Genomic DNA, 26,824 nt, shown 5'->3' on the forward strand with positions numbered 1-26,824 from the left:
AGCGTTTTCGAGAAGGTGTATTTGTGCGGACGTCGTTTGTTACAAAATGCGGGCGTATCTCTAATGATGCGCTATGATGGCTCTCTTCGTCTCCGGGGTGGGGGCGCCGGCCGGGGGAGTAGGGGCGGTCGGCGCCGCGCCGCCGCGCGCGCAGGCGCAGCTCGTGCGCCGGGAATGCCTGGAGTGCGGAGCGCACCTAGTAGCCGCCCCTGCCGTCCGAGTTCTCGCGGACGCTGCAGTGAGAGGAGAACGGACACGCGTTAGACACACTGACAAGGCTCGCGGTGGCCAGGACGACACGCTGATTCGTAAATACAGACAGCATGGATCGCGACACGTGAAGATCGGTAACGATTACCATGATTACGTCACAAGTCACATAGTGTGGACAACTGCATACCACCATCACATACATGGCGGTGCGCCACATCGAACAGAACTAACGCGACATCAGAAAAGGCACGGCACGACCCAAACGACCGTCCGATGACTGATGCGTTCCGCCACACCTCAGGCACTGCTCGATATGGTCAAGTCGAGGTCAGGTGCGTCGCAATCGCACGCCGCACATCTCGGCGCCCACCCCTGCCACATGGACGGCAGGCCGGTGCCCGTCGTAGTCACCACGTCCGCACCGCACCGCGGTGCCGCCGACAGCGCGGCCGTCCCCGCCGCCGCACGGAGCCTGCCGCCGGCCGGCCCAGCCGTAGGAGATTAGCGATTTCTTGTTACTCGAAACAGAACAACAAAATCACTAGTCTTCCACACGGCCGGGCTGCTAAGGCATCCGTTGGCGGCGGCGCGGGTCCACTTCTTGAACTGCCTCCAGCCACAGTATAGCAACACGTCCCGGACACGGCAGGATCGGTGCCGACAGGCTCGTGTTTGGTTCGACTTGCATTTTGGTAACGTGACAAGACACGGCCAGTTTTTTCCATCTGATGCTGGCACCCCAATAATCTTTCACGCGTGAGACGAAACCGCTTTCCAAAATTTAGGTCCATACAGGCGCGATCAATCAGTCTACGGGCGAACTTGTTCGAAAGAACCGCGCAAAATGGAGGGGAGGGGGGGGGGGGGGAAGTGGCGCCTTCCTGCCGCCAACGACCGCTGCAACCCCGCGCGTCGTCAGCCGCCAGCGCCAGCCCGTCCCTCGGAACCCGCTAACATGCTGGCACGACGCACCACGCAGCTCTCCCACCGCTTCGGACTTTTTCTACGTGTAAGGCCCGCACAGCGCACACATGTCGTCAGCAATGTCTCAGACGTATGCATCCGGGGAGTTCGAACTCGCTCCGTATCCCAGCCGGCGTAGTCTGAGTGAACCGTAATTGTCATCGTTTCACGAAAACTAGACACGCACTAGAACGTTACAGCCGTCCCCGAGCGACTGTTTTTCCGCGAGTCGGAGACATCTGTCGTTCGCTGCACGCATTCTGACCCGCTTACCAACCGGTGCCGTCCGGTGGACAGCTCGCGCCGACAGCCCGGCCATCACCCCAGCCCGCCCCGCCGCAGCTCACCTCTTCTGCAGCAGGAAGTGGGCCATCTGCAGCTGGTCGGCGGTGCCCGTGATGGTGACCACGCGCTCGGCCTGGCCCTCCTTGGCGTCGTCAATGTTAATCTGGGCGCCCGAGTCGGCGCGGATCTGGCGGATGCGCGAGCCGCCCTTGCCGATGATGGCGCCCACCGCCTGCCCGGCCGGACAGCGCACGGGTCAGCCCAGGTCAGGTCAGGTCAGGTCACTCGACGGCAACGGCTCGCCTGAACGCGGCTCTCTCTGCCGACCCTGACCGGCTAAGACGAAACGCGACCCGGCGGCGATGGCGCTCCGCCACGCTCCTGTACATTGTCGAATTACTTACAGGTACGAAGCTATGCAAATGTGCTGAATGCAAAGCACCGCATCATACCTGGGCATACAGCGCGCCTGTTCTCCCCGGATGCGATGCCTCTATTACCACATAATCGCTATATACTCGCAAGCGACATGCCCTTACCAATGACGGAAATCGGCCACAGACTAATGTACCATAATTGCGTCAATCACATGATGATGAGCGCGACACACGTAACTGTGAAAGTCTGCAATAAGCCGTGCGCAATGTCGCGCCTGACGACGTTCGGCGCATATCAGCTGTTGACCCAAACATCCGGGACTGACCGCCTCGCCGCGGGTGGGAAACCCCTCCCCCGTCACTCACGTTCTTGGGCACGGAGAACTGCTGCGTCTCGGTGGCGCCGCCACCGACGCCGACGCCGGCAGCCGCACCGGCGCCGGCGGCGGCGTGGCCGGCGCCGTTACCCTGCAGCAGGGTCAGCATGTCGCCGCCGGCCGGCGCGCTGAAGTCCATGCCGCCCGGCGGCAGCTGGCCCATCTGGCCCGGCAGGCCCATGCCCATGCCTCCGCGACCGCCACCGCGCATGAATCTGTCGGGACGGCATGCAGGCGTCAGGGCTGGCACAAAACACGCCGCTGCAGACGGCCAGCCGCCGCGCCACGCTTCAGTGTCGAAACACGCGAGCAACCGAGGCAGACAGCGCAGGTCGCAAGCGACGGCATTGAAGGGAAGCTAGCCGTATAATATCTGGTCAACGACAACGAACGCGACTGGCACTTAGATCGCGACGTCAGGGTGCCGAACTTCCACGCATGTCTACCATGTCAGCTCTGCCCGGCTCCAGCAACTCACCCTCCGCGAGCCGGCAGACCGCCGCGCGCGCCGCCCATGCCAGCGCCCATGCCGGCACCCATGCCGCCTCCCATGCCACCGCCCATGCCGCCGCGCATGGGGGAGGCCTGGAAGGGGCGCGGCCCGGCCATGCCGCCGCGGCCCGGTCCCGGGAAGCCGCGCCCCATACCGCCCTGCGGCCCCGAGCGGCTGCGGCCGTCGGCGAACCCGCCGTACTCGGCGGCGAACATCTCGTCGTAGTTGGACGGGTCGTACGGGCTCGACATACCCTTGGGCGGACTCTGCGGCGACGAGGCGGACGATTAGACGCGGCCCGGCGGCGCCTGCGCGCCCACGGGCGGTACAGCGGTCAATGGGCTGCACAGGGTAGCGAGCCCGTCACGTATAGGGCAACGGCTCATTACACAAAAGGCCTCCGACCCCTCACACGAAGGGCAACGAGCTACAACGTGCAGTACCACTACACGCAAAGTACGGGGAGTTCATTAGACGGCTGCTGAAAGGTCATCACACATTTAGCAGCGGACCTATCAAGCACAGCGGAATGTGTGACGTATACAGTACAGTGCGACCAACGCACACCGGCCTGCATCTGAGCGGAGCAGCCGGACGCGGCGCGGAGCGAGCTCCGCGGCAGCCTCGGGCCGGCCGGAGACAATTACGTCCAATGCCCGGAGGAGAGATAACCGGCCGCGTCCAGAGACGGCCGCCGCCCTGAATTACAGCACGTCCGAAGTTCAGCGCTGGCGTCATGGCGACATGGGCCGGGGGCATCCACTCACACCGGCCCGAGGCGGCCGGCGCGGCAGGCAAGGCCGGCCGGATCCCCATGCGCTTTCGGATGTCAGCACGGCAGCTGAGAGGGAGCAGCGGCGCCGAGGAGGCCTGAGCGTCAGCGGGTGCCGCTGAGGTCACAGCAAAGCTCCAGCTGAGGAAGGTGGGGCACCGCAAAGGTACGCAAAGTGGCGCTGGGTCACAGCAAAGCTCCAGCTGAGGAAGGTGGGACACTGCAAAGGTACGCAAAGTGGTGCTGGGAGCAGAGGAAAACTTCAGGGGTCGCAGGGATGCTGCTGAGGGCTAAAGAAAGCTCCAGAGGCGGCCGGGGCGGTGCGGCGCCACTGGGGTCCGGCCACCCTTACCTCGTCGAGCAGCGCCAGGATGCGGCCCAGACATTGGACGACGCTGTCGCGCGGGCCCGAGATCTGCGTCACGCGGTCCGACGACTGCGGACACGGCTCGGTGTAGACGCGGATCTGTGTGCCCGTCTCCTGCGGACGGCCGGCCGGGCGGCGGGTCAGCAGGCGGCGTGCGCGGGCCGCGCGGCGTCACACGCGGCCGCCGAATGGTGGCCGGAGCGTCGTGCCGCCCACCGCTCCGCTGAACTGAGCGTGAGCGGATCGAGCGAGTGCCGGTCCACCACCCGCCCCACACAACAGACGAGGCTTTCGTGATGTACGAGCCAGATCAATAACACCGTCACGCACAACCTGCGTGACACAACCGTCCTTTACCGCCAGTCGACAACATCGCACCTCCAGCCTTCCCCGCCCCGTCAGCAGTCCCCGAGCACACACGAAGTATACGCACATGACAAATTAAAAACGTTCTGCCGATGACAAAAACCAACAAGGAGCAGCAGCCCGCCACCTCCTGTGCAGTCGTCCGCGCGCTGGGCACCGGGCGGGAAGGGGCGCGGCCGGCGCGCGCGCGCGGGCGCCGGCGGCCGCTCACCTCGCGCAGCTCCTTGATCTTGAAGCCCGACTTGCCAATGATGCTGCCCGCCTGGCTGGTGTGCACCAGGAAGCGGACCTCGCCGTCCGTGGCGTCCGGATCGCGGCCCGGAGACTGGCGGCGCGCGCGCGGACAGGTCAGGGTAAGTCCCGGTCTGGCAGCCCGAGCGCACGTGCCGGCACCGGTGACGGCCCGTGCGCTCTGTGACTGTGCACCGGTGACTGCCGGGAGAACACGCGGGCCGGTGCGGGAGTCTGGCCTCGCACCAGACGCGGTCAGCCACGGACCGGAGGCGGGCACAGACGCCGGGTTCGGACATCCGTGACCCACACAGGCCGAACGGAACGGGCTGCATTGGGCTGGTGGGCTGATCGCGCGCCACGGTCCGAGCCACACATGCGCACTGGACTCGTACACCAATTGGATCTTCTCCACACATAATCAGATCTTCACACTACTGACACCTTGTGATGGCCTGGAGGCAGCCAGGAAAGCATCGACTGATAGCCAAACACGTGTCCACCTCGCACAGAAACCGGCCTGAGCCTACACAAAGCCGTGTCGTCCCTGGATTCCACGTCTGAGTCTGAGACCTCAATCACGGCGGGCGGCGGCGGAGGCGCGGCCGCGGGGGGGGGGGGGGAACGGACAACCACTCACGTCATCGAGGTTGGGCAGGAGGTCGGTGACGATCTTCAGCGTGGTCTCGCGGTCGGCGCCGATGTTGACCACCCTGGAACGCGACGGCGGCAGGTCAGACGGCGCACCGCACGCCGTGCGCACGCTCAGACGACCGCGACAAGTTACCGATTTAGGCGCAAGCGGCTTAACGTGAGCATGCAGCAGCTAATACGAAACGAGAATGAACAACATGTATTTGATAGCGAACAAGACGCGGTGACTGACTATACGGAAAGCGGCAACTTTAACAACGTGAACGACCTATCGTAGCCGCTTTACACACAAGTAGACATTTCATGTATACGTGAAGCTTTAATGAAGTGATAAAAGCAGCCAAAAGCATCCTAGTCATATAGCCACGGGCAAGCAACACGAATGATATATTAACTTTCACAATAAACGAGGCAATATAGTTGAAAGACCCGTGATAACGGCAAGTAAACTAACTGAAGGCGCAGAGCGCCGGCAACTGAACTGTCGTTCACGTCAGCTAAGCAAATGACTACCAAGCATGCAATGACATCGCGGCAAGAGCGCGCCCAGGCAAGAGGCACGTATGCACACTGAGGCGCCAGCGGCGCTGTTTATCACGGGGTTTATAGAAGTATACGAGTTGGTTACCGTTCCGGACCCATTGTGTCTGGTATTGTTACAGTGGCACTGTTCTGTTTCCCGGGGCGGGGCGAGCACCGGGGCAACACCCAATCGCGGTGGCGGTCGGGGGCCGGGGGCGTGGCGGCGCGCACGGCGGTGGGCGGGCCAAGCGGGGCGGGGGCGGGAACAGATGGGGAGAGAGAGAGAGCAGAGTTAACGCCTCGCGCTGGACCGGCCGCCGGCCGCCGGCCCGCGCCACGCCCGGCGGGCGGGCGGGCGGGCCGCCGGCCGCGGCCGCGCCACACTCTCCAACAAAAACAACTCAAAACAAGACACACGTCGGTCAGGGACCGGCCGGTGCTCACAGACGGACCTGGTCACCAGCAGCAGAACCAGATACTACATGATGTCGACCCCAAGTGCGTTCTCCAGAGCAAACAAACACGGGCGTTGACATTGAATGGGTCGGTCGCTACGTTGGTACACTATTTAAGACCAGCTTGAGACAACATGAAACCGTGGCACGGCGGGCACTAAATGGTGGCACCCCTAAACCAAAAGAAACCGAGGCCTGCAATTAAAAACATAACTAAACGCACAAACCAAATAAAACGCGAGTTCAAAAAAGAAACGAGTCATCAAAACACGGCATCGATATGCTGAACATGGCCGCTGGGGGCCGGCTCGACGTTATCATTACGGCAGGCTCCGGCCGGAGGGCCGACGCAAGGGCATGCGGTCCCTCGGCGGCGACCCACCTGCTCGCGGAGGCGGCTGATGTTGCTGCCGCCGCGCCCAATCACCGAGCCGGCCGCCTGCCGCACACGGGGCAGCACGGTCAGAAGACTCATTCGGAGCATCGGCCTGATTGACATCCGCGCAGTGGCGACCAAGTTCGGCTGCGTCGTAGCGCCGCATCGACGTGCGTTCACAGCCACAGCACTCGCGCAGACACCCGCAAATACTGACACCCAGACTTCGCTACAGTGGGCTGCACCTGGCTCCAAATGACTTGATGCTAACGCAACCCAAACAGACATGAAGCGAAACGTTGCAAAGCATAGCCTTTCAGAAAAAAGTCAAAACGGTATCTACCAACTTGCGAACAAGAAGTCAAAGAGTAGAGAGGAATCGGCCATGATCTTACCTCCCTTGTACATTTGAATAAAGCGAGAGGCGGACGGCCGTGCGATACAATTGCATGCTTCACTGGCCACGAACATAGCTGCCAGGGGAGAGTGTTTGCAGTCCCAAAAGCTCAAACTACCGTTTCAATTCCACAAGGACCACCGCCCTTAGCCCCCCCATCGTCCTTCTCCCTTCCGTGCAGCATACCACATACGGAACACCGAGACAGAAAAAAACCACAAGGCGAGAGTTCATCCTCTCCAAATAGACACCTCAACAGCGCGGTGAACCGCGACCAGACGCCATATCGCATTATTCTCCGACGGGTCGCCTCCCTTAACAGGACCCCGGTCTCCTTTAACCCGATCCCCGGTCCACTTCATCCGGACTCCAAACCACCTCGCACGCCTAACCGCCCGCCTCCCCCCTCAGCACGATCCCAGGTCGTCGGCGCGGTGGCGCGAGACCCGGCGGTAGGTCGCGGCGGAGGCCGGCGGGGGCGCCAAGGACGCCGGCGCGCACCTGGGCGCCGCCCGCCGCCGATCGATGGCAACAGCGCCTCATGAACTCTCCGCCGCCGGCCGGCCGCACTTCGTTACCCAGGTGAGACAAAGTGGCCGGAGGAGCCCTCGCGTCAGCTGGCCACACCAATCCCGGGGGGGGGGGGGGGGATGGCACACGCAGCCGGGAAGCACGCCCAGTGGACGGACCACTGCGACGGAGCTCCCGCCCCAGGAGAACACGAGGCGCTCACCGCGCGGGAAGCTCCTCGCCCAGCACGGACATTCTCACCGCTTACCGACACGGCTACATCCCCCACCGCTATTCCTGGTTAGTTCCGCGGCGCTCTGGACGACGCGAGCGACCGAACGGACGGCGGCGGCCGCCGCGCCTGCCCCACGGCCGGCCCGAGAGCCTGTCGACCTACCCGGCTGCTGATGAGCAGACGAAGTGACACGTCCTGCGACCGGTAGCGCTTCGTCGGGTCCATGTTCCCCTCGGTATCCAGGCTTCGCTTCATGCCTGCAACAGAGGGGCGCGGTCAGGGACGGCTCCCGCTGGGCTAGGACCGTCGGCTCGACCGGCCGCCGCCACCGCCGGGCCGGCCGGACGCTCGCGCGTCGAAATCGCTGCCAAAGCGGCAGCACGGCGACGGCCGGGAGAGGGCGCAGATCCGGTCACCGTCGAAGCACCTGTCGCTCGTCCACACTACAGACAGCGACTGACGACCGTCGGCCGGGAGCTAAGCCGAGACCGAACCTCGCCCCACAAAGACAGCCGCAAGAGTCCGGGCCGCGCCAACTGAGGACTCGATCCATATCGCGGCTGGCCGGCGGCCGCCCGACAAGGGCGCTAGCCGTCGCCGCCGGCGGGGCGGCTCGAGGCGGCGCCGCGACGGGCCGGTCGCGCGGCCCGGGCCGGCGGCGGCCGCGCGCGCGGACGTCGCGTGCGCGGGGCACGTACCCCGTGGCCGGGCCCAGACGCCGTCCGCCGACACGTCCCGTCACGGAGGCGGCGAGCGGCGGCACTGGCCGCGGCCGGCCGGCGCCGCCGCCGCGCGCTGACGTCAGTCGCGCGTATAATCGATACACGGGCACGGCCGGCCGACGACTCCGGCGGCGGGGTCGGCCGAGGCGCGCCGAGAGGCCGACGACGACGACGAGAGCGGTCGCCGGCGGCGGCCCCCGCCGGCGACGGCGGACCTACGGCGCACGGCGCTCGGCGCGCGAGCACCAAGCACAAACGCAGACACGGCGCCCGCAGCCCCGGAACAGACAACAACTAAGACTAAAGACACAGAGCTTCTTCCTAACATCCCCGACACGATGTAAATCCCAGAAACACAGACCAACACACCTCTGAACAGCATCAGCAACAGCGGCAGCGACCAAGCGTGAGTCGTGAGACACCCGCGGACGGTGCGGCGTAGCGAGTGCGCGCTGCGCGACGATTGGCCGAAAGCGAGGCCGGCGTACCTGCTGCCGCGCCCGAGGCGGCGACCGGCCGGCTCGGCCGCGGCCACCCCAATAGGCCATCGACGCCGCCGGCCCGGGGCGCCGCCGCTGGCAACAAGTTCACCACACAACGATTCCGATGGACGCCACGACGTGGAACGCTGCCATTGGGCCAGGTGTCGCCCGTTGCCATGTTTGCGTGTCACGCCCGTTGCCATAGTGACCGATAAACAATTCATAAGGCGGCCAGCGTAATCGCGGCGGTTTAAGGCGGCGGCGCGGCATTGAGCGGCGCCGCGGACGCCGCCGTCCCCGGCCGACACACCGCCAGCCATCTCCTGATTGAATCCCAATCGTCGCGACTGCCGGCAAATTGGTGCCGGCGGACGAAATGTCAGCCAGCGCCGCCGGCCGCCCGGCCGGCTGGCCCCATCGAAGCGTCCCGGGGCGACGACGGCAGCGGCGGGCGGAAGCGCGGGCGGGGGCGGACCGCATCCGACTGGCGAGTCGTCTGCGCCACAAAGGAGTCGGTTGCGAACGGAGCCCGGCAGCGGCCGACGCCGGCAGAATTACGGCCCCAGGCGTCGTCGGCCGGGGCGGGCTGAAGTGGCTCGCTACTGGGGATCGCAGCCAGCAACGAGGCACTCGGCACGCGTCGGCGTACGCAAAACCGCCGCTGGAAACATCTCCTCTCTCGAGCGGGGTCGAGAGGAAGCCGACTGCGGGCTGGAGGGACGCACAGTGTCAGGTGACCTGCCGGCGGGTTCCGTGCCTGATCGAAGGACGGCAGACAACAGGTCTCTTGATTGCGTGCGTGAAAAATCCGAAATAACGCCGGTTTGATTGTGCAGATGCATGTAATTTATTTGTTACGAACGCAAGACAAGCGCCCTCCACACCATCATTGGCTTTCACCCACCGTTCCGCGCCCTCCCTCCAACATACCGCATTCATTGCAGACGCAACTTTGAATCATGTGGACCTATTTGAGTGAGTTATGGTCGACTAATCGCCACCAGTGATCAAACATTCTGCAGCCCGCACCGATTACAGATGAGTCCAATTCGGTTCCAGACACAGCAACACTATCACAACTCACCAGCGAATCGCATGGTTGGGCGTGAAGACGAGCGAGGCGATAACAGACGGCATTATAAAGAGCCACACACCTTCGGTTATTGATAACTCGAGCAATCGGGTTTGGTCAATGCCCTGGAAGATCTGCCTCTCATAGGAAGAGGAAGATCAGGGAGATCCGCCGATGTATTGCTCGCGCACAAATCCGCGCATCGATCGCGCACAGAGCCGCAACTGCCATTGCTTCAAAATTGGCGTTGCAGCTGTGGTCAGGCCCCACAATGCCATTCGACGAAGTCACTGGAGTTACTGATTTTCCGCTCCATCAACCGTAGCCAGAGTCCCACGGAAAACGTAAAAATTTTGGTTGGATGTTCACCGCTTGCGAGACCGTTCCGTTCGCATGGTCCGCTCTCGCTGTAGGTTATGGAGCTCCGTACACGACATCAGCCAGCCAGTGCCAGTGCAGTGCATCTTAGAAAAGGTGACACTGGCCGCTCACAGGTGGCTACCGACGTATATATATATATATGGGATCACTAGCGCATGAGCAGCGTCGAGGTTCGTTAGGGCGTGGCACCACGTGCATGCGCATGCGACGTGCGGTCGGCTTCCGGTTCGGTCTGTCATCGCCATGAAGCCTTCGGAACGGCCCGAACCGCGCGAACCTGGTCCGCGCGCGTGCGCCTGCACACATCGCCCGCCACTTTGGCCCATACGGCAGCCCGTTCTCTCCTTCGTCAGAATCTGCCAGTCTCGTGTCGCTGTGGCACCAGGCAGGGGCGCCGAAACGATAACACGGTTGGGGGAGCGGGATGGGAAGCAAACAACAAATGACCTGACAACCCCCTCGACGATTTTCTCTGACCAGATTTCGGCCACTTTATTTCCAAATTTGGCGCAAAGGGCGATTTGCTCTGTTGGAATGTTTATCATCGATGTTAACACGTGCCCTGGTGCGGGTCAAATGGCCCGTGCCAGAACTGGACCTATCTCCTGTCATGTATAACATTTCGTATTCGTTGTAGAGTATTGTTCTTCTCATGCATATGAACACCACATCCGGCCACTTCTCAGTAGAGATAGAGGAATCATACATGCTCAACATACTGCAACATCGATATCCTTATGTTCACGCTGTCCGCCTTCAAGAGCACGACGCCAACCAAAAACAATAATGGTGCTGGAAATGCTGGAAGTGTTTCAGTGCCCATATATGTTTCGAGCTGAGGTCGATCATGAGCCGATAAACATGAAATGGCTGACCAATCATCTACCGCAGCTCGAGGCAGCTCCTGCAGCCACTCCGCGTTATGACCACTGCAGTGACCCCGCGCCACTTTTGCCTCTGCCACTTGGATTCGCCTCCAGTGAACACCACATCCGCTGACCGCTGACCGCCGTGGTGGTCCGTTATGGTCTGAATGATAGGGACCATTGAAATGTCACGAGAAGACAAGTACGCCACAGCATCGTCACCTTTCACTCTTCAGCTGCTTGCATCTTAAGGTCGCGATGGTCAGCCAGCTCAGACCACAGGTCCGCTGACTGATCCACGCCTTGTCAGCAAATTGTGAGCAGTCACGTAAACGCACAGATTTGCTTCGCACGGTCGCGCATTAACTCGCACCGGCTCACGCTGCCATGACACCGAGTTAATAGAGGAGGCGATGGATGGACCATAAAACTGTAGCAACTTAATTCCAGGGGCGGATCTAGGGAACAGAGCAGGGGTCCTTCTCAAAATCAAAATCTGTTTTTTTATCTGTGGCTTGAATGATAGCACAAAAAAAGATAATAGTCAGTCGCTGTGTGTGCCTTGTCTCTTTTGGATCATCGCAGGGTCACTGGAGAGACTGGGGGCTATCTAAAACATTCCCTTTCATATGCCACTTCTAAAAAATGGTAGCAGCTAAATATAAAGTGACTGGAACAATCAGATACATGGGTAAGGGCGGGGTACACGTGAAGTAACTTTGTCGTTGATGCGCACGTAATTAAGCGAATATATCACACAACCCGTACAAACAAGCCGCTTAGCTGAGACCACGTGGAAAATAAGTCGCTTTCGTGTGCAGCGAATCATTATGTTCTGCACTTCCATGTCCGAATGAACAAAATATGAACCAATCCACGCTCATGCATAAGTCGTGACAGGCCCCCTAGGCCACCACTAACCGATACACTAAACGCTGCATATGACAAATACTGGGTGTCCCCAACACAAATTGCGCACTTTGGAAATAGCTGCTTCATCTATTGATTTAAGAGCGTCCGAATTTTCACACGGCACGTTACATGACCTGTTTCCCCTCAGCGCATGTCACGCAGCCTATCGAACGATGTCCCAGCTGGCCGAGTGTCCCACGGCACGCCAGTTATTACGGGTACACGGACAAACCTCGTCAAGCAGAAGCACGTAAGGCAGATGGCCATACGCAAAGGTATGTACTCATATGTTCGCAAGCGCCCACCTCGTAACCGCTGATGTAAGAAGTGCATTGGTTCGTATCGCTGATGTTCATCGGCACAGAGTTCGCACACGCGAATGCACGCACCGCAATTATTCGTATCATATATGTTCAAGACAAATGTCCGGAAGTGCAAATGTTCGTACCACTAATCGTCCGTCGACGCTAATGTACGTAACGTAATAGTTGGAGCCGCAAAGGTTCGTACAGTGGATGTTCGTAGACGCAGCTGTTAAATGCACAGACAGACGGAGACATACCCTCTTAATTTAGCTGCTCAGGTTTCGCCTTTACCAAAGCCGTGCCAGGCCGAGCCAATTTGTACGCAGTCTCAAGCTGCATGACCACATGTAAATCAGCGTTTACAAACATCTGCGTTACGAACATCTGCGCGTGTGAATATAACCGTTTACGAATATTTGCGCGTGCATACCTCAGTGCTTACGAACGTCTGTGTACGTACGGACATTGGCGACACGTAAACCTGCCGGACGTCCATTTGTAATATGATCGTTTGGCGACATGCTCAGTTGTTGACATACGAGTGCCAGATTAGCAAGCTTTGAACACAAACATAAATTGTTACCAGTCAACCACAACATTTATCGCAGTGTCTTGCGTAGGAGTTTCGAAATCCCCGGCCAACTCGGGATCCGACACTGCATACGACTCGGCACGGGTCGCGGTAAGCACGCCGGTGTGTTTTGGAGCCGGCCGGGGTGGACGGCGCGGGCCGGACACACGGGTCCGCCGGGCGGGACCGGCCGCTCGCCTGACCCGGCGGGGGGATCAATATCGCCAGGGAGGCTCTGTCGCAACGGCGGCCCCCGGTGCCCCAGCACAAGCCGGCGGTGCCGGCCACGGGCCACCCGGGCGGGCGCCAGGCCGGGCCGCAGGGACTGGGGCACACCACTCACACCCAGAGAGCCCGCTGTGACTGCTGTGAAGCAATCGCTAGCACGATGTGTAGGACCGATACACACACCTCGGCAAGCGTGCCATCGTGCAGGTGCCAGCATGGGGGCATACATATGTGTGTGCGTCATTGGGGCTTTACGACGCACTCAGCTGCTGAGGCTATATGGCGTCGCCTGCCTCTCACCCTGGCAGGAAGGGCGGGCACAGCGGGGAATCGAAGCCCGTACCTCTGGTTTCCCAGACGCGCAGTGGTTAACGCAGACCCGTTAACCACTACACTACCGGCACCCCAGGGGCATAGATATAGGAAACTGTGGTAGTAATTGGGTCTTTCTGACGCTTTGCCTGCGCGACTTGCTGTTCATTGGGGCTTAGACCTGCCGGGCGTTGATTGGCACCCCCACTGATGTGGGCTTAAAGGGAGCATTCCACATTAATGTACGGTTGTGATCTGGAAAAAAAATTGGAGCTCATTCAGCGCAGTTTACACGCTTTGCCTTTCCAAGACCTAAACCCTTTAATTGCTGAGCTACACGTCCGGGGGGACGTGCAGACTATTTCAAGATTATACAGGTACCCATGGTGTCATAATAACGTCATTCAAATCATGGAATGTCCTGCGGGGTAGGCAAGTGAGATTGACGGATCGTTCATATCCGGCGTTTGCGAGCACAGTTGCCATATATAACGGCCATCAATTGGCTCTGAACCAGTGATGTGCAGCCTGAGCAGGACCCTAACACTAATTACGCTTAGTGCTACACAATACAAGTGTCTTCCTAGCTATAACGGAAATCAGGTTTGTAATCGAATGCGCTGTAACTGAATGTGATTACAAGTAAGCACCTTAAACTCATGAATAAATACGCAACAACACCACGAGAAAGGGCCACAATATGAGCACCTAATGCTACTTGCTTCGGCCAGCATCCAGGACCGCCGCGGTCACCTCTCGGAAGATTGAAGAATTACAAGTGAGTGCTATCATACAGACGTTCCATGACGCGATCAATAACGTATCGAGGCGCACAATGAACCGATAAATTTTGTTGTCTAGAGCAGTCATTTCCACTTAAAAGTACACCCAAATAAAAGAACACCAGTGAGCTTATTCCGTCATACCAGATGCCCGCTGCAATATCTTCAAATGTGGAGCATTCCCTCTCATATTAAAAACAAAACGGGCAGACATTTCCTGGCACTGGTGCAGCCCCTGCACCGGCAGCCTGGGCACCGCTAAAGCATCCCGAGCGCTGATACATAACCGAATGTATATAACCATAACCACGACACGAAACGTTCATCTCAATCCAGACCACTTAGCACTAACCAGGACGAACTCCGGTGACCTCAACAGAGCGGCACGCAACGGAACTATGTCAGTCAGAGCACCGCAGGACCACCGATCACCAAAAGCCGCTGCTGCCACCTGACCTGACCTTGCGATGGGAGTGCCGCCGTCCTGACATCGACCCGTGCCCGTCCTGTGACCCGGCCGTGCCAGCTTTAGTGACAGGCGATTACGGCGGCCGGCCGGCGCACAGGAATCCAACTCCACTGTCCCTCATGACCCGCATTGCTGTGCAGCGGCGCTGGCACACCGGTAGTGTGGGCCGCAATGCGCGCTCCACACCGCCGAGGCCCTCATGCCAGATCACGGCGGGGCAGCCAGATTAGAGGTGCCGTTTGGATTCCAAATTTCTGGAATTTCAAAAAATTATTAGACGGTCAGGGTTGTTATCTTTCGAGCTGTTTGGACAGCCCACATCATTCTGTCGTGCCGCGCATTGATATGCACCTCAACTTATGCAATGCAGATGCATGTTACTTTTCCATGACCGTTTTCTTTCCTTCCTTCCGATTCCAGCGGGGGAATGCGGCGACGCAAGCAGACTGGGTTCGCTGGTTGCGGGTAGTAATCATTTTATACCAAAATTGGAAATTTCTGGACAGGTCCGGTTTGTTGGACGGCTAGCTAGTCCGTCCTTGCACTTTGGATTGAGCTTTGGATACGAACTTCCAGAAGACCGCATCCCTGATCCAGACCGTTCAGTCATGCGGTACCCAGGCCAACCGTGCGACAGGCACGAATCCTATGGAAGAGTAAGTCTTATGCATGTTAACAGGAACGTACCCACCTAGTGGCTTGCTCGGGTATCTGTCCCCCTCTCCTCCTCAAATGTATTATATGATTTATATGTGCGTGAATGCATGTGGAAAACTCAAATTCGGGGTACACAAATCAAGCTAAGCCTATCAAAAACATGCCATGCTGTTTTACGCCATGCAGGGAATTGGCGCACCGGCGGGCAGTCCTGACTTTTCAGCGAGCATTTTTAAGCAGTGCCCTTCCCCAACCCACTGTAAATTCTTGCGTATGCTCCTGCACGCAAACAACAGGCTGGCCGTGGGCACGAGCCTCGGAGGTGTGGCCGGTGCCGTGCGTGCCGCAGCACCTGACTCCGCCAAACACCGCCGCCCCCCCCCCCCCCCCCACAGACTAACACCCCAGCTGGGTGACGGCCACCATCTCCGCAGAAACATCTGCCCTGGGCCACCTAAACAGCGCTCAAGTGTTCAGTCACGCCGGAAAGCAAGAATGGCTGGGGCCGTGAATAACTTCTGGAAATGTCGCTACTGAATACACGACGGCTTCACTACAACACCAAAGCCGAACTTCCAGCCATTCCACAAATAACATCAATCGGTCGCCCATCCCCACCTCCTCCCACTACCTCAAGCCGTGAAGTGAGCCCAGGGTCACCGAAATACAACCAGACGAGCTATTCGTATTATTTCATTTCATTTCCTATTTCATTTATTATTATCCACGCTGCTCGAAAACGCCTTCAGCTGCGTCGCCTGATGCGAGCCAGCATCGCCCCGGGCCTGAAGCTTGCCTGACCTGCCACGCCCAGCCCAGACCACGCACGACCTGAAGGACAGGTGCGACCGGGCCCGGGTCGCGCCGGCAGCCCGTCCACCAACTATTGAGCGGCGGCGGCAGCGGCGGCGGCGGCGGCGGCGGCGACCCGGCCCACCGGCCGGAGATTTCCCCCGGCGGCGGTGGCGGTGACCGCCGCCGACGCCGGGAAGCACCGGCCGCGACATGGCGGCGGCCATCCCGGGCGCACCGGATACTACGGCCGCTGACCGGTCCGCGACCGGGCCGGGGGTCGGCGGCAGGAGCCGACGACGCCGCCGCGGCCGGACCCGGCCCGGTCCGCCGCCAGACCCGTAACGATCGCGGCGGCGCGGCGGTCCAGTCCGCTTCTCACCGCCCAAACGGGCCCGTGCCCCGCCGCATTCATGCACCACTGAGCCATCGACCGGGCGCGCCACCCTCCGTCCGAACCGGCCCGTGCACCCCGCCACATTCATACGCGATGCACCAATCGACCCGAGCCCGTCCAGTCCGCATTCGCTGGCCGTGCGCCACCATGACATGTCGAACATCGGCCGGACGGCAGGCGTGGCGCAGCTGTCCGTGCCACGCTGTGCTGCCAGGCGCCCCGCGACACGCCAGCCACCGCCTCTACATGTACAACACGGGCTTCAGGGAAACGTGTGTCGTGGAGTAGACGTGTTTCTGGTCCATCAACCCTGCATGCGAGCGAACCTGACCGGATTTCTTGGCATGACTTAGTTGAGGCTCACCATGCACATCGTACGTATGTTTACGGCACATTTCCAAGGACTACGAACATAGAACACATAACGGAGATAAGCATATACGCGGTATCATACCCTTCATTCGCTGGCAACAATTTCTAAGGGCGACGAGGACAAACAATCAGCCTTGCAAAGCAATACACAACAAGTAAGACGACGTGCGACGTGCGGCAAGCGAGGCGATAATGGAAGTGATCGTTGCTGCCATGTACATGGTACCTGAACATACGCAAATGAAGCCCGACACTCTTGGAGAGCAGGCAGATAACGCTGTACTGGATGAACTGAAATGTACTGCATGATGTACTGGAATACGTCACGCTCATGACTTTAGCAGGCGTAGGAGCAATGATTTTCAGAGTTTCCATACAACCGTGCAAATGGCATTGATATAGTATTGGCTACCCTGGGGCAGTCAGGCCCTATCAATTGTAATTGATGGGATGGATGAACTTAGAGGGAATCTCAGTTTTTAGTGAATGTGATGAGATTGTTGGGACCATTTTTATATTACGAATGGATGGCTGTCACCAAAGCCCCGGACAAGTGCCTAGGTAGTGCTCATGGCCCAATCTGTCTGACTTAAGCCATTGTGCCGTGTTTGACTTTATATCCATCAAAAAAACCCTAGCGCTTCTAGTTTGTCGGCATTTTGAGTTTCCCAGTTCTTCTTCGGACAGCTCCCCACCCTCATAAACCAAGAAGTACTGGTACTGGTTACACGACCTTATCATTCGAGCATTGGCTATATCGTCAATACTCACGCTTCGGGCTGTCAAAACGGTCGCGCCGTTAGGTCAGTAAAGAAACTGACCAGAAAAAGAAACAGCAAAAGAGCTCTGAACTCATTATGTTGTATTCGACCGTTTTCTGGGCGGGTCACATGGGCCGTTTCCATGCTCACTGCCGGCGCACGACTGCGCACGGAAATCGGCAAACATCGGCCCGCTCCTCCGCCAGTACGGGAGTCAGCCTCCTCCCCCGCCACTTCCACACGTCGACTTCCAAGAAAGTCGACGTGTGTACATGAGTCGATAAAGTTAGTACATACGGCCCGAATGTGGTAGTCAGCCATTATTTTTCGCAACAAACCAGAAACGAGGGACCAGGAAGAACCCCAAAAAACCAATGTGAAATGACGTCGAGAAACCAGTAGGAACCAAGATCAAGCCTATCGCTAGACCCACAGAATCAGAAAAAACAACAACATCCCGCTTGGGGTACGCCTGGAGATTCGACAGGAACCAGGATCCAGCCTGGAATCGTGCCAGAGCATCCAGCAAGAATCCAGAGACCCAGCGTGGTGATGATTGGAGGGGGATGGATCGTAGCATGACGGTCAATCCTCCCCCTAATTTGCGTTCGTCAACATATTTCAGGCTCTTCCTTTTGACAGACTGAGCATCGGCGAAATATGGCTTTGTTTGAGAATCATACTAGTCAAGGCATCAAACAATACCCATGCAATGAAGGCTCTGTCTTTTGTCTAACATTCCACCTTTTGTAGATTCCAGCAAAAAAAGATCTGGGGCTGAACCAACATTGGAGGGGAATCAACATGAGAATGTGGGAGGCAGGACCCCTCTAAATATGGAAACACACACCCCTGTTATGCTGGAATGACAATCAGATAGCCTCAGCTATAAGATAATCACTTCAAGTCGCCGACAATAATCATCAGCTAACGGCAAGGGCTTATTTGTTGCAGTGGTGGCATCAAGACGTGCAATGGGACTTTGATTATTATGCGTCGTCAAACAAGCGTGGGCAAGGTGATGGTATATTTAGCCTCAGGTACATACAATCAAGATCAAGCACGCACATGAATGCGTTCCCATTTTCTGAGATCGCTTCGCGCTGCCTCCAACCGAATCACGATGCCGAATTCAATGAGACCGAACACGAGCGTTGAATGGGATAACCATGACGTGACACCTCTCAGCGATTGGGACAGGGCAGCCACAGAGTGCAGCGCGCCAGAAAGTGGCGTATACGACTTCGCTCCGTTTCCAGCGCGCTGCCCAGTCACAGGCACAGATAGCGTCTGATCGAATGTCACGTCACGAAATCCTGTCACGAAGATTTCATCCCACCGTGACAGGGCTGCTGACCCCGGGACCTCGCCGACCCCGAGCGGTCTCAGCGAGACCAGACACCCGGTCCTTACGGTCGTGCGACCGGCGGTCCGCGGGCCGGCCGGGGCCGCGGCGGCGGTCAGCGCGCTGCATTATGTATCGGCAGCTCGCGACCGCTGTTTGGCGCCCATCCCTATGGCAACGGGTGGGGATCGATCGTCACGGCCGAGGCGGGGGCGGAGGCAGGTGCTGGGCGCGGCCGCGCGCCGCCGTGCACGGCTCGGGCACGACCCCCGGCCGCGCCTCCAGCGATCGATGGGCACGGTTGCGGCCTCGCCGCTCGCACCAGCCCCCGCCCCCCCCCCCCCCCCTCGCCGCTCGCACCGGACCCGATCATCCCCACCGCTCGCACCAGCCCCGTCGCCTTCGCCCTCGCCCTCGCCGCTCGCACCAGTCCCCGTCATCCCCACCGCTCGCACCACACCCGTCACCATTTCCGTTCGCACCAGACCCGTCGCCCTCGCCGCTCACGCCACCCACCGCCTCCCTCGCCACTCGCACCAGCCACCGTTCTCCTTGCCGCTCGCACCAATCCCCGTCCTCCCCGCCGCTCGCACCAGACCCCGTCCTCCTTGCCGCTCGCACCAGCCCCCCGCCCTCGCCGCTCGCACCAGCTGCGGTCCTCCTTGCCGCTCGCACCAGTCCCCGTCCTCTCCGCCGCTCGCACCAGACCCCGTCCTCCTTGCCGCTCGCACCAGTCCCCGGCTTCCTCGCCGCCCGCACCGGACTCCGTCACCACTTCCGTTCGCACCAGTCCCTCGCCCTCGCCGCTCGCACCAGACCCCGTCACTATTTCCGCTCGCATCAGCCCAACGCCGCCATCGCGGAATCGGTTCGGTGTCGAACCAAGGATGGCCACGATTCGGCGAATGAAGATTGTTTTGAATAGTTGAATATTGTAAGCGAATCACAATCCGAGAGTGATAAGCACACTTTCCCTTATTCAGCATTGAGTCCAGCGACGGCGAAGTGTATCAAACAGGTATGCGGCTTGCCTTTCATACGCTTGAACCATTTCGTACACCCGTGTTAATATCGAGCGCCCGGCTTACAAAGACAAAAGAACCGGACGTAGTTTCGTAGAAAGTACGCATCTAATTTTGGTTTGTTCTTGGGACCTTCATAAGGGTTGGAAGAGACATACCTTCTCAATGCCCCTGTCGCATTTTCGAACCAGACAGTGGTTCATGTTGGTGGAGGTGGGGATGGGGGTGGGGGCACTTTACGACGCACCCGGCTGGTGGGGCTACATGGCCATCCTTTACGATGAACCCTTCTTTCAAACCAAATCGTCAGATATTACGTAAATATGGGCCTCACCCCAAAACTTACAAAAAATAGAAAGATAGTTGTGTGCAATTCTTATAAAGCAATCTACCCAGCATTGCCTGTTGCAGCATTCTTTTCCCGAAATCGCTTCAGTTTCGACGCCGAATGCCAAACATTACGAAATCACTGCAGAACAAATACACCAACGTCGTGGCATTTGCTTCCATTAAATATACTGAACAGAACTACCGCTGGCCTCGGCGCAATAAACCCAATCCACTCGGAGCCCCGTGGGCCAATTTTGACACGCCACACCCCACGTCGAATTCGCATTGAGCTAAGATCATCTTAGTGGGAGCAGTCTGCACTGCCCGCCTGGGTTGAAGCCGTGTTCCACGGACACCAGGCCGTCCACCAATGCCGTCCCGAGCCGGTAGCCCCGGTTACGGCGTTCAAACCAGCGCTGCTCGGCTGACACGCGGTCGATTGGAACACGGCCGACAGTGCCCTTGGAGCCTCCAACGCAATCCAGAGCAACCAAACATCAGCCCTGCGACTCGCGAGCCCGCCTCGTGCGTTCAGTGCTGCCATCTACGGGACGATCAGCCAATCGCTTTTCCGGGCTAAACTCCAGGTAGCGCCACCTGCCCTTTGGTAAATCCTCGGGATTGAACGCCAGACGCTGGTCCCTCCCATTCGCGGCGCCGCCACCCACGAACACGTCCCCCAGACGCCTGCACGTCCCGAACGGCTGGTCTGGTGGCCGCTGTTTCCGACCGTGCTAGCTTCCCTTGACAGAAGAGGCAGCCTCTGGTGTGAGGCTGGATGGGGCAGCCACACACCCACCAGGCTAGCCCCAAGGCGGAATACAGCACCCGGAGAAGGTACACAATGGCTGGTCTGGTGGCCGCTGTTCCCGCCCGTGCTAGCTTCCCTCGACAGAAGAGGCAGCCTCTGGTGTGAGGCTGGATGGGGCAGCCACACACCCACCAGGCTAGCCCCAAGGCGGAATACAGCACCCGGAGGAGGTACACAATGGCTGGTCTGGTGGCCGCTGTTTCCGACCGTGCCATCTTCCCTCGACAGAAGAGGCAGCTTCTGGCGTGAGGCTGGACAGGGCCAGCCACACACCCACCAGGCCAGCCCCAAGGTGGAATACAGCACCAGGAGGTACACAATGCACGACAGTGGACTAATATTGGGAACAGAAGCACGGACGGCTTCTCCGCCCTGTCGCCGCGCGCGCAGGCCTATATCTGTATATCGATACTCAATGGCAGATAGATAAAACTAATAAGGAGCACTCGACTGCAGCATGTTGTTAACGCATGGCCGAAATATTCCGGCGTCTAAGCGATGCAAATCCCCTGTGTGTGCACAAACAGTGGGGCATAACTTAACCTTTCAGCGGCAAGAGGCAGGAGCAGGTACCTGAATACATCCTCATCTATCTTATGTAATCAATCTTAATTACATGCCACTCTGCAATCACACACCCTGCCAACAATAAATTCTGCAGTCTCTGATCAGGAAGGAAAGTGAAAAAAAATCGGGAGAACAGTACTCACTAGCAATGTGTTGCAGACGTCCTCCCAAACTGTATCTGAAAATGAGAGGTGCTGTCAGAACTGATGCATCATCATCTCAAAGACCATCAACCACCTGTTTTTGTTGTTGTAAATACAACAGGCCCTCATGAAAGGGATCAGCAAGACACATATGGTCTAAACAAGCAAAATATCATGCAACATCATTTGTACATCACTCGCACATCAATGCCACAGATGCATCTGAGAAAACCAACAATGTAATGGCCTCTGCAGAGAGTTGCTCATGGGTCCAACTCAGCCATTTTCTACGATATATTGGGTAAAAACATTGGGGGAAAAGAGAGGCAAAATGTAAACATGCCCTCACCACTCCCCATCTTTTAGGCATGTATCAACATGCACACGCACACGCACACGCACACGCAAACGCACACGCACACACACACACACACACACACATATATATATATATATATATATATATATAGATATATATATATATATATATATATATATATATATACATGTTTGATTAAAAATAGCTGCTGACTCAGCATTGACAAGCTTTTTGATGCATCGTTCTAGTTTCCGGGCATTTGGCTTGGCGTCATTGCTTAGATTAAAGATGATTTGCACAAAATTACTCATATATTCATCACTTCATCCATTCTAACATTTCGAGATCCTATCTCATCGTCGGAGAAGGCTCACTGGCACAAGAAATAAGTTTTGAGTTATAAAGGATGAAAAATTGTGTGCTACTGTTCTTGCTACTATTGTACGCTATTCACTATTCTCGCTACTATTGTGCGCTACTGTTGAAAACATCTTTTGGTACAGCGAACATAAATGAAGCATAACTAATTAAAGTAAGACAGTATCCGATTTTCATTTTCATACATGTAAGAAACACTCATAATGGGAACACCACAAAGACACAATGGGAACACTATTGCCACAATCACATCAGAAGTGCTCAGTGATTGTGGAAATAGTGTTTGTGGCAAGGTGATTGTGGCAATAGTGTTCCCATTGTGTCTTTGTGGTGTTCCCATTATGAGTGTTTCTTACATGTATGAAGATGAAAATAGGATACTGCCTTACTTCAATTAGTTATGCTTCAGTTATGTTCTTTGTACCAAAAGATGTTTTACAACAGTAGTGCACAATTTTTCATCCTTTAAAACTCAAAACTTATTTCTTGTGCCATTTAGTCTTCTCCGACGATCAGATAGGATCTCAAAATGTTAGAATAGAAGAAGTGATGAATATATGAGTAATTATGTGTGAACCATCTTAAATCTAAGCAAAGACACCAAGTCAAAGGCCTGGAACCTAGAACAATGCATCAAAAAGCTTGTCAATGCTGAGTCAGCAGTTATTTCTAATCAAACATGTATCAAAGAAAGGATTTTGCCAAAAGATTCCAATATATATACATATATATATATATATATATATATATATATATATATATATATATATATATATGGCTTCATGGACAAGATGTATCAAAAATGTCTTCTACCTCTCCCCTGTCCCACTATCCCTCCAGTGTAGCATCAGCTGGTGGTGCAGCACCCACCTTCACTTTACTTCTTTGCTTGTGAACATAAGCACAGCTTGAAATGCAAAGTACTGTCAGTAAAACTGACATTTGTTACATTACATTACATGCAATGTTCCACTAAATATACATATATACATATACATTAAATATATATATATATATATATATAAAGTTTAGAACTGAGATAGCCACAATGAGGATCATTTTGTGCCATTCACAGCCATACCCTTCATAAGACCTAAACCTCTCTGGTTTCTGAGCATGCAAAGATGTGCAGATTATTTTGGAGACCATTTCATGGTCACCCAGTCATCCATCATCCCATGATAACTCTACTGAAATCCTGCCATTCCACTAGTTATGCCACCATTAAGACCCATAAAAATATAAGTTTTGAGTTGTTCATACCTGGTGTTTGTGGGCATGATTTCCAGATGCATGGGCCATCAAAGTAGTACACTGCGTAATTGTGTAATCCAATAGCATATACAAAATGATATTCACTAAACAGAGTAACTGGGTTGCCTAGAGCAGTCTTTTTAACTTAAAACACATACTAATAGTGATAGAAGCAACCTTATATCATCAGATCTCATAATTGCTTCAACATCTTCAAATGTGGAACATTTTCCTTAGCTGGTATATCCCAATATGCATATGTATACTAAAAGGAAATGTTTCACATTTGAAGGCATTGAAGCAAGCATTAAATAATGTTATTGTTTAGCAAATATGCACATTAATGCATCACGGTTTGATTACATTATCGTACCTTCCACAACATTGATCAAGAGCTAATGACAGCTGTTATGTCTGGAAATCACACCCACAAATGCCATACATGAATGCCTCCACAATTACATTTTTCTTGGCCTTGACTGCAATGGCTAATAGAATGGTACATTGGGGCTTTGAAACACTTCCCAAAATACTCATGTATTTCCTGGACAAGATATATCAAAAATGTCCTCACCTGGGAGTGTACTGTGAGAGTGTAGCTCAGAAACAACAGGGGCATAGGTATGAAGACAGGTAGGGTTCTGAACTGCACCAAAATATCTTCAAGATGGCTATTTGAATTCAAAATCCCATGCACATGTGGAACAGTTCCTCCTGTCTCTATCCAGTGATAGAGGCATGATTGCCAAATGATCACAAAACAGCATCAGTCATATTTTAGTTAAGGCTGAGTTTTACACCTGCAAGTCAGCAGCTAAAATATCACACTTAAAGTGAGTGTTCTACATTTCTGAGGTTTTCAAATGACAAAGACATCTTAAAGATCATTCAGTGCAGCTCACAGCACTGTCCCTTCTTAAGAACCAAACTTCCCCAGTTTCTGAGCTGTCAGCAAAGATGGAGACTATTTCAAGGTCACTCAGGAAAATGGCTTCACATTTTTTGAATATCTGTGACTCAATTAGTAATGAGGTGATCAAGGCTAAGAAATCTATACATGCTAAGCTGTTCACATCTGGTGTTTGTGAGCACAATTTCCAGAAACAATGGCCATCACTTGTGTAAAAACACATCCTGGCCACATGTCAAAATTATCTGAAGACCACTTAAGGGGTTTTGCAATGCAAACTTTGCATAATTGGAGCAATGATATGCCATTCTAGAAACATTGCAAGCATTCTGCACAAAACAAGAAAATGGGTAAGGTGGACATTTGTATTTGACTGTATAAGAACACATTGCACATAACTGGCACTATGACCAGGTTAAAACCCTACCTAAAAAATATGATAAATATTATACTCAAATCAGACACTGAATCATAACTAGTGATATAATGCAGATCAATAAAGGTCATCCCATTGGACAAGCAAGCTTCTGTTTTTCAAGATGGAGCTTTAGGGTAATAATCACTGATTGATCAACATAATAACTGAATGTGTAGTCTACATATAGAAGTAAAAAACTGGTATGAAAACACGCATGCAAAATAAGATATCCAGTACCAGTACTGCAGGCCACTAAATTTACAGCCTAGCCCAGGCCCAGCCCTAGCCCTGGCCCACCCTACCCATTCTTGATATACTATTGTACAATAACATATATTACTAATCAATCATTTTACCTTACTAATATGTCATATTTAACATTCTGACCACATCAATGATCAGCACAACTGCAGAAAATGCCCCGCTCTAAGATGGAAAAAAGTGCTGGCCTTGATCTGGTGGGATGGCCATGAGGCGTCTGTGTCAATGCTGTGCTCTCAGTGTTACGGACCGATATCCATGCTATTGTTTCAATGTAAAGATTTGAAGGTAAGATAAAAATATCACTTAATATCCCTGTTTGAAAATTATTTACGGCATTTAATGACATAACATATTAATTACTGTACAATGCAGTTAAAGTATAAGGTAAAAACACAACTGATTACCAGAAGAAAACTAATATCTTCCTTTCAAGGCCAGTCCACAAAAAGTTGGTATACAAAAAAAAACAACAAAAAATGTCTATAAATATGCCATGTCTGTGTAGGCCTACTCAATATTACCATGCTGAACCTCACGCCCAGCTGAATTCCAATGAACTTTAAACTATGTTAGTGACAAATGCTTTGGGAAGCATCTTTCCTACAAATCACCTCTGCAACATCATAATTCTTTAAAAACTCAGGTACATATGCCCTGTAATTGGTCACATCCATACACCAACCTCACAGACCTTAAAATAAACCCTGCACATATGCCAAAATATTTTCTCCCACCTTACTACCTTGGCCATTAAGTTTGTCACATGTATTTTGACCCATGGCTTGCACACATTCTCATTTTTATAACATTTTAAAGAAAATCACAATGGCACTCATCACTATGCTTCCTAGCTGTACCTGAAATATGGCTTCCAGGATTAAACTATCGCTTCCACGAAATTTTTGCAGGACACTAACCACACACACACACACACACACACACATATATATATATATATATATATATATATATATATATATATATATATATACACCACACCCTAACACATAAGCAATGCATCCAACCATTATGGCGCCAAAACGTTGATGGGCCGCAATGGTGCCGAATGCGCGTTCTATGTCGTAACTCACCAAGCACCACCGAACAATACCACACAAGTAAACAAAGCTCACCAAAGAAACCCCGAGAGACACGATGAACACCTGCAAAAAAGAAAAGCCAGGGCAATCTTCGCGACTAAAACGTCCGAAACCGTCTCCCTCTGCAATGGCGGCGCGGCGTGAGCAACCGGGAGGCACACTCAGGGGCCACGTTTGGCGCCGGTCAAGGGTCGTCGATGAATGTGGCGAAAGACAGCAAAGACTTAATCCAAGCTGGTAAAAGCGTCTTTGTACTGCCTTGGGTTACACTATCTCACAGAAAAATAAT

The 26,824-nt window shown here is 55.1% G+C and overlaps 1 protein-coding gene across 4 annotated transcripts; it reads right to left on the reverse strand.

Annotated features, from left to right (window-relative positions):
• LOC119103349 (heterogeneous nuclear ribonucleoprotein K) lies at positions 1 to 26,824 on the reverse strand. 4 transcript variants are annotated; one of them, XM_037226854.1, is made up of 12 exons: positions 26,527 to 26,824; positions 21,893 to 21,927; positions 7,756 to 7,850; positions 6,458 to 6,514; positions 5,727 to 5,770; positions 5,085 to 5,157; positions 4,425 to 4,538; positions 3,833 to 3,961; positions 2,694 to 2,974; positions 2,205 to 2,430; positions 1,524 to 1,693; positions 1 to 233 (listed from the first exon to the last, which is right to left on the reverse strand). In XM_037226854.1, exons 3-12 carry the CDS (start codon positions 7,846 to 7,848, stop codon positions 197 to 199), a joined length of 1,224 nt encoding a protein of 407 aa, XP_037082749.1. In that variant the 5' UTR covers positions 7,849 to 7,850; positions 21,893 to 21,927; positions 26,527 to 26,824; the 3' UTR covers positions 1 to 196. The 4 variants fall into 4 exon arrangements, with proteins under 4 accessions (XP_037082749.1, XP_037082748.1, XP_037082750.1 ...); XM_037226853.1 differs by having other exon boundaries at positions 26,569 to 26,822; XM_037226855.1 differs by lacking the exons at positions 21,893 to 21,927; positions 26,527 to 26,824 and adding an exon at positions 8,804 to 8,840.

The sequence above is a fragment of the Pollicipes pollicipes genome, unplaced genomic scaffold, assembly GCF_011947565.3.
Source record: "Pollicipes pollicipes isolate AB1234 unplaced genomic scaffold, Ppol_2.1 Scaffold_5724;HRSCAF=6776_pilon_pilon_pilon, whole genome shotgun sequence".
Classification (NCBI taxonomy): domain Eukaryota; kingdom Metazoa; phylum Arthropoda; class Thecostraca; order Pollicipedomorpha; family Pollicipedidae; genus Pollicipes; species Pollicipes pollicipes.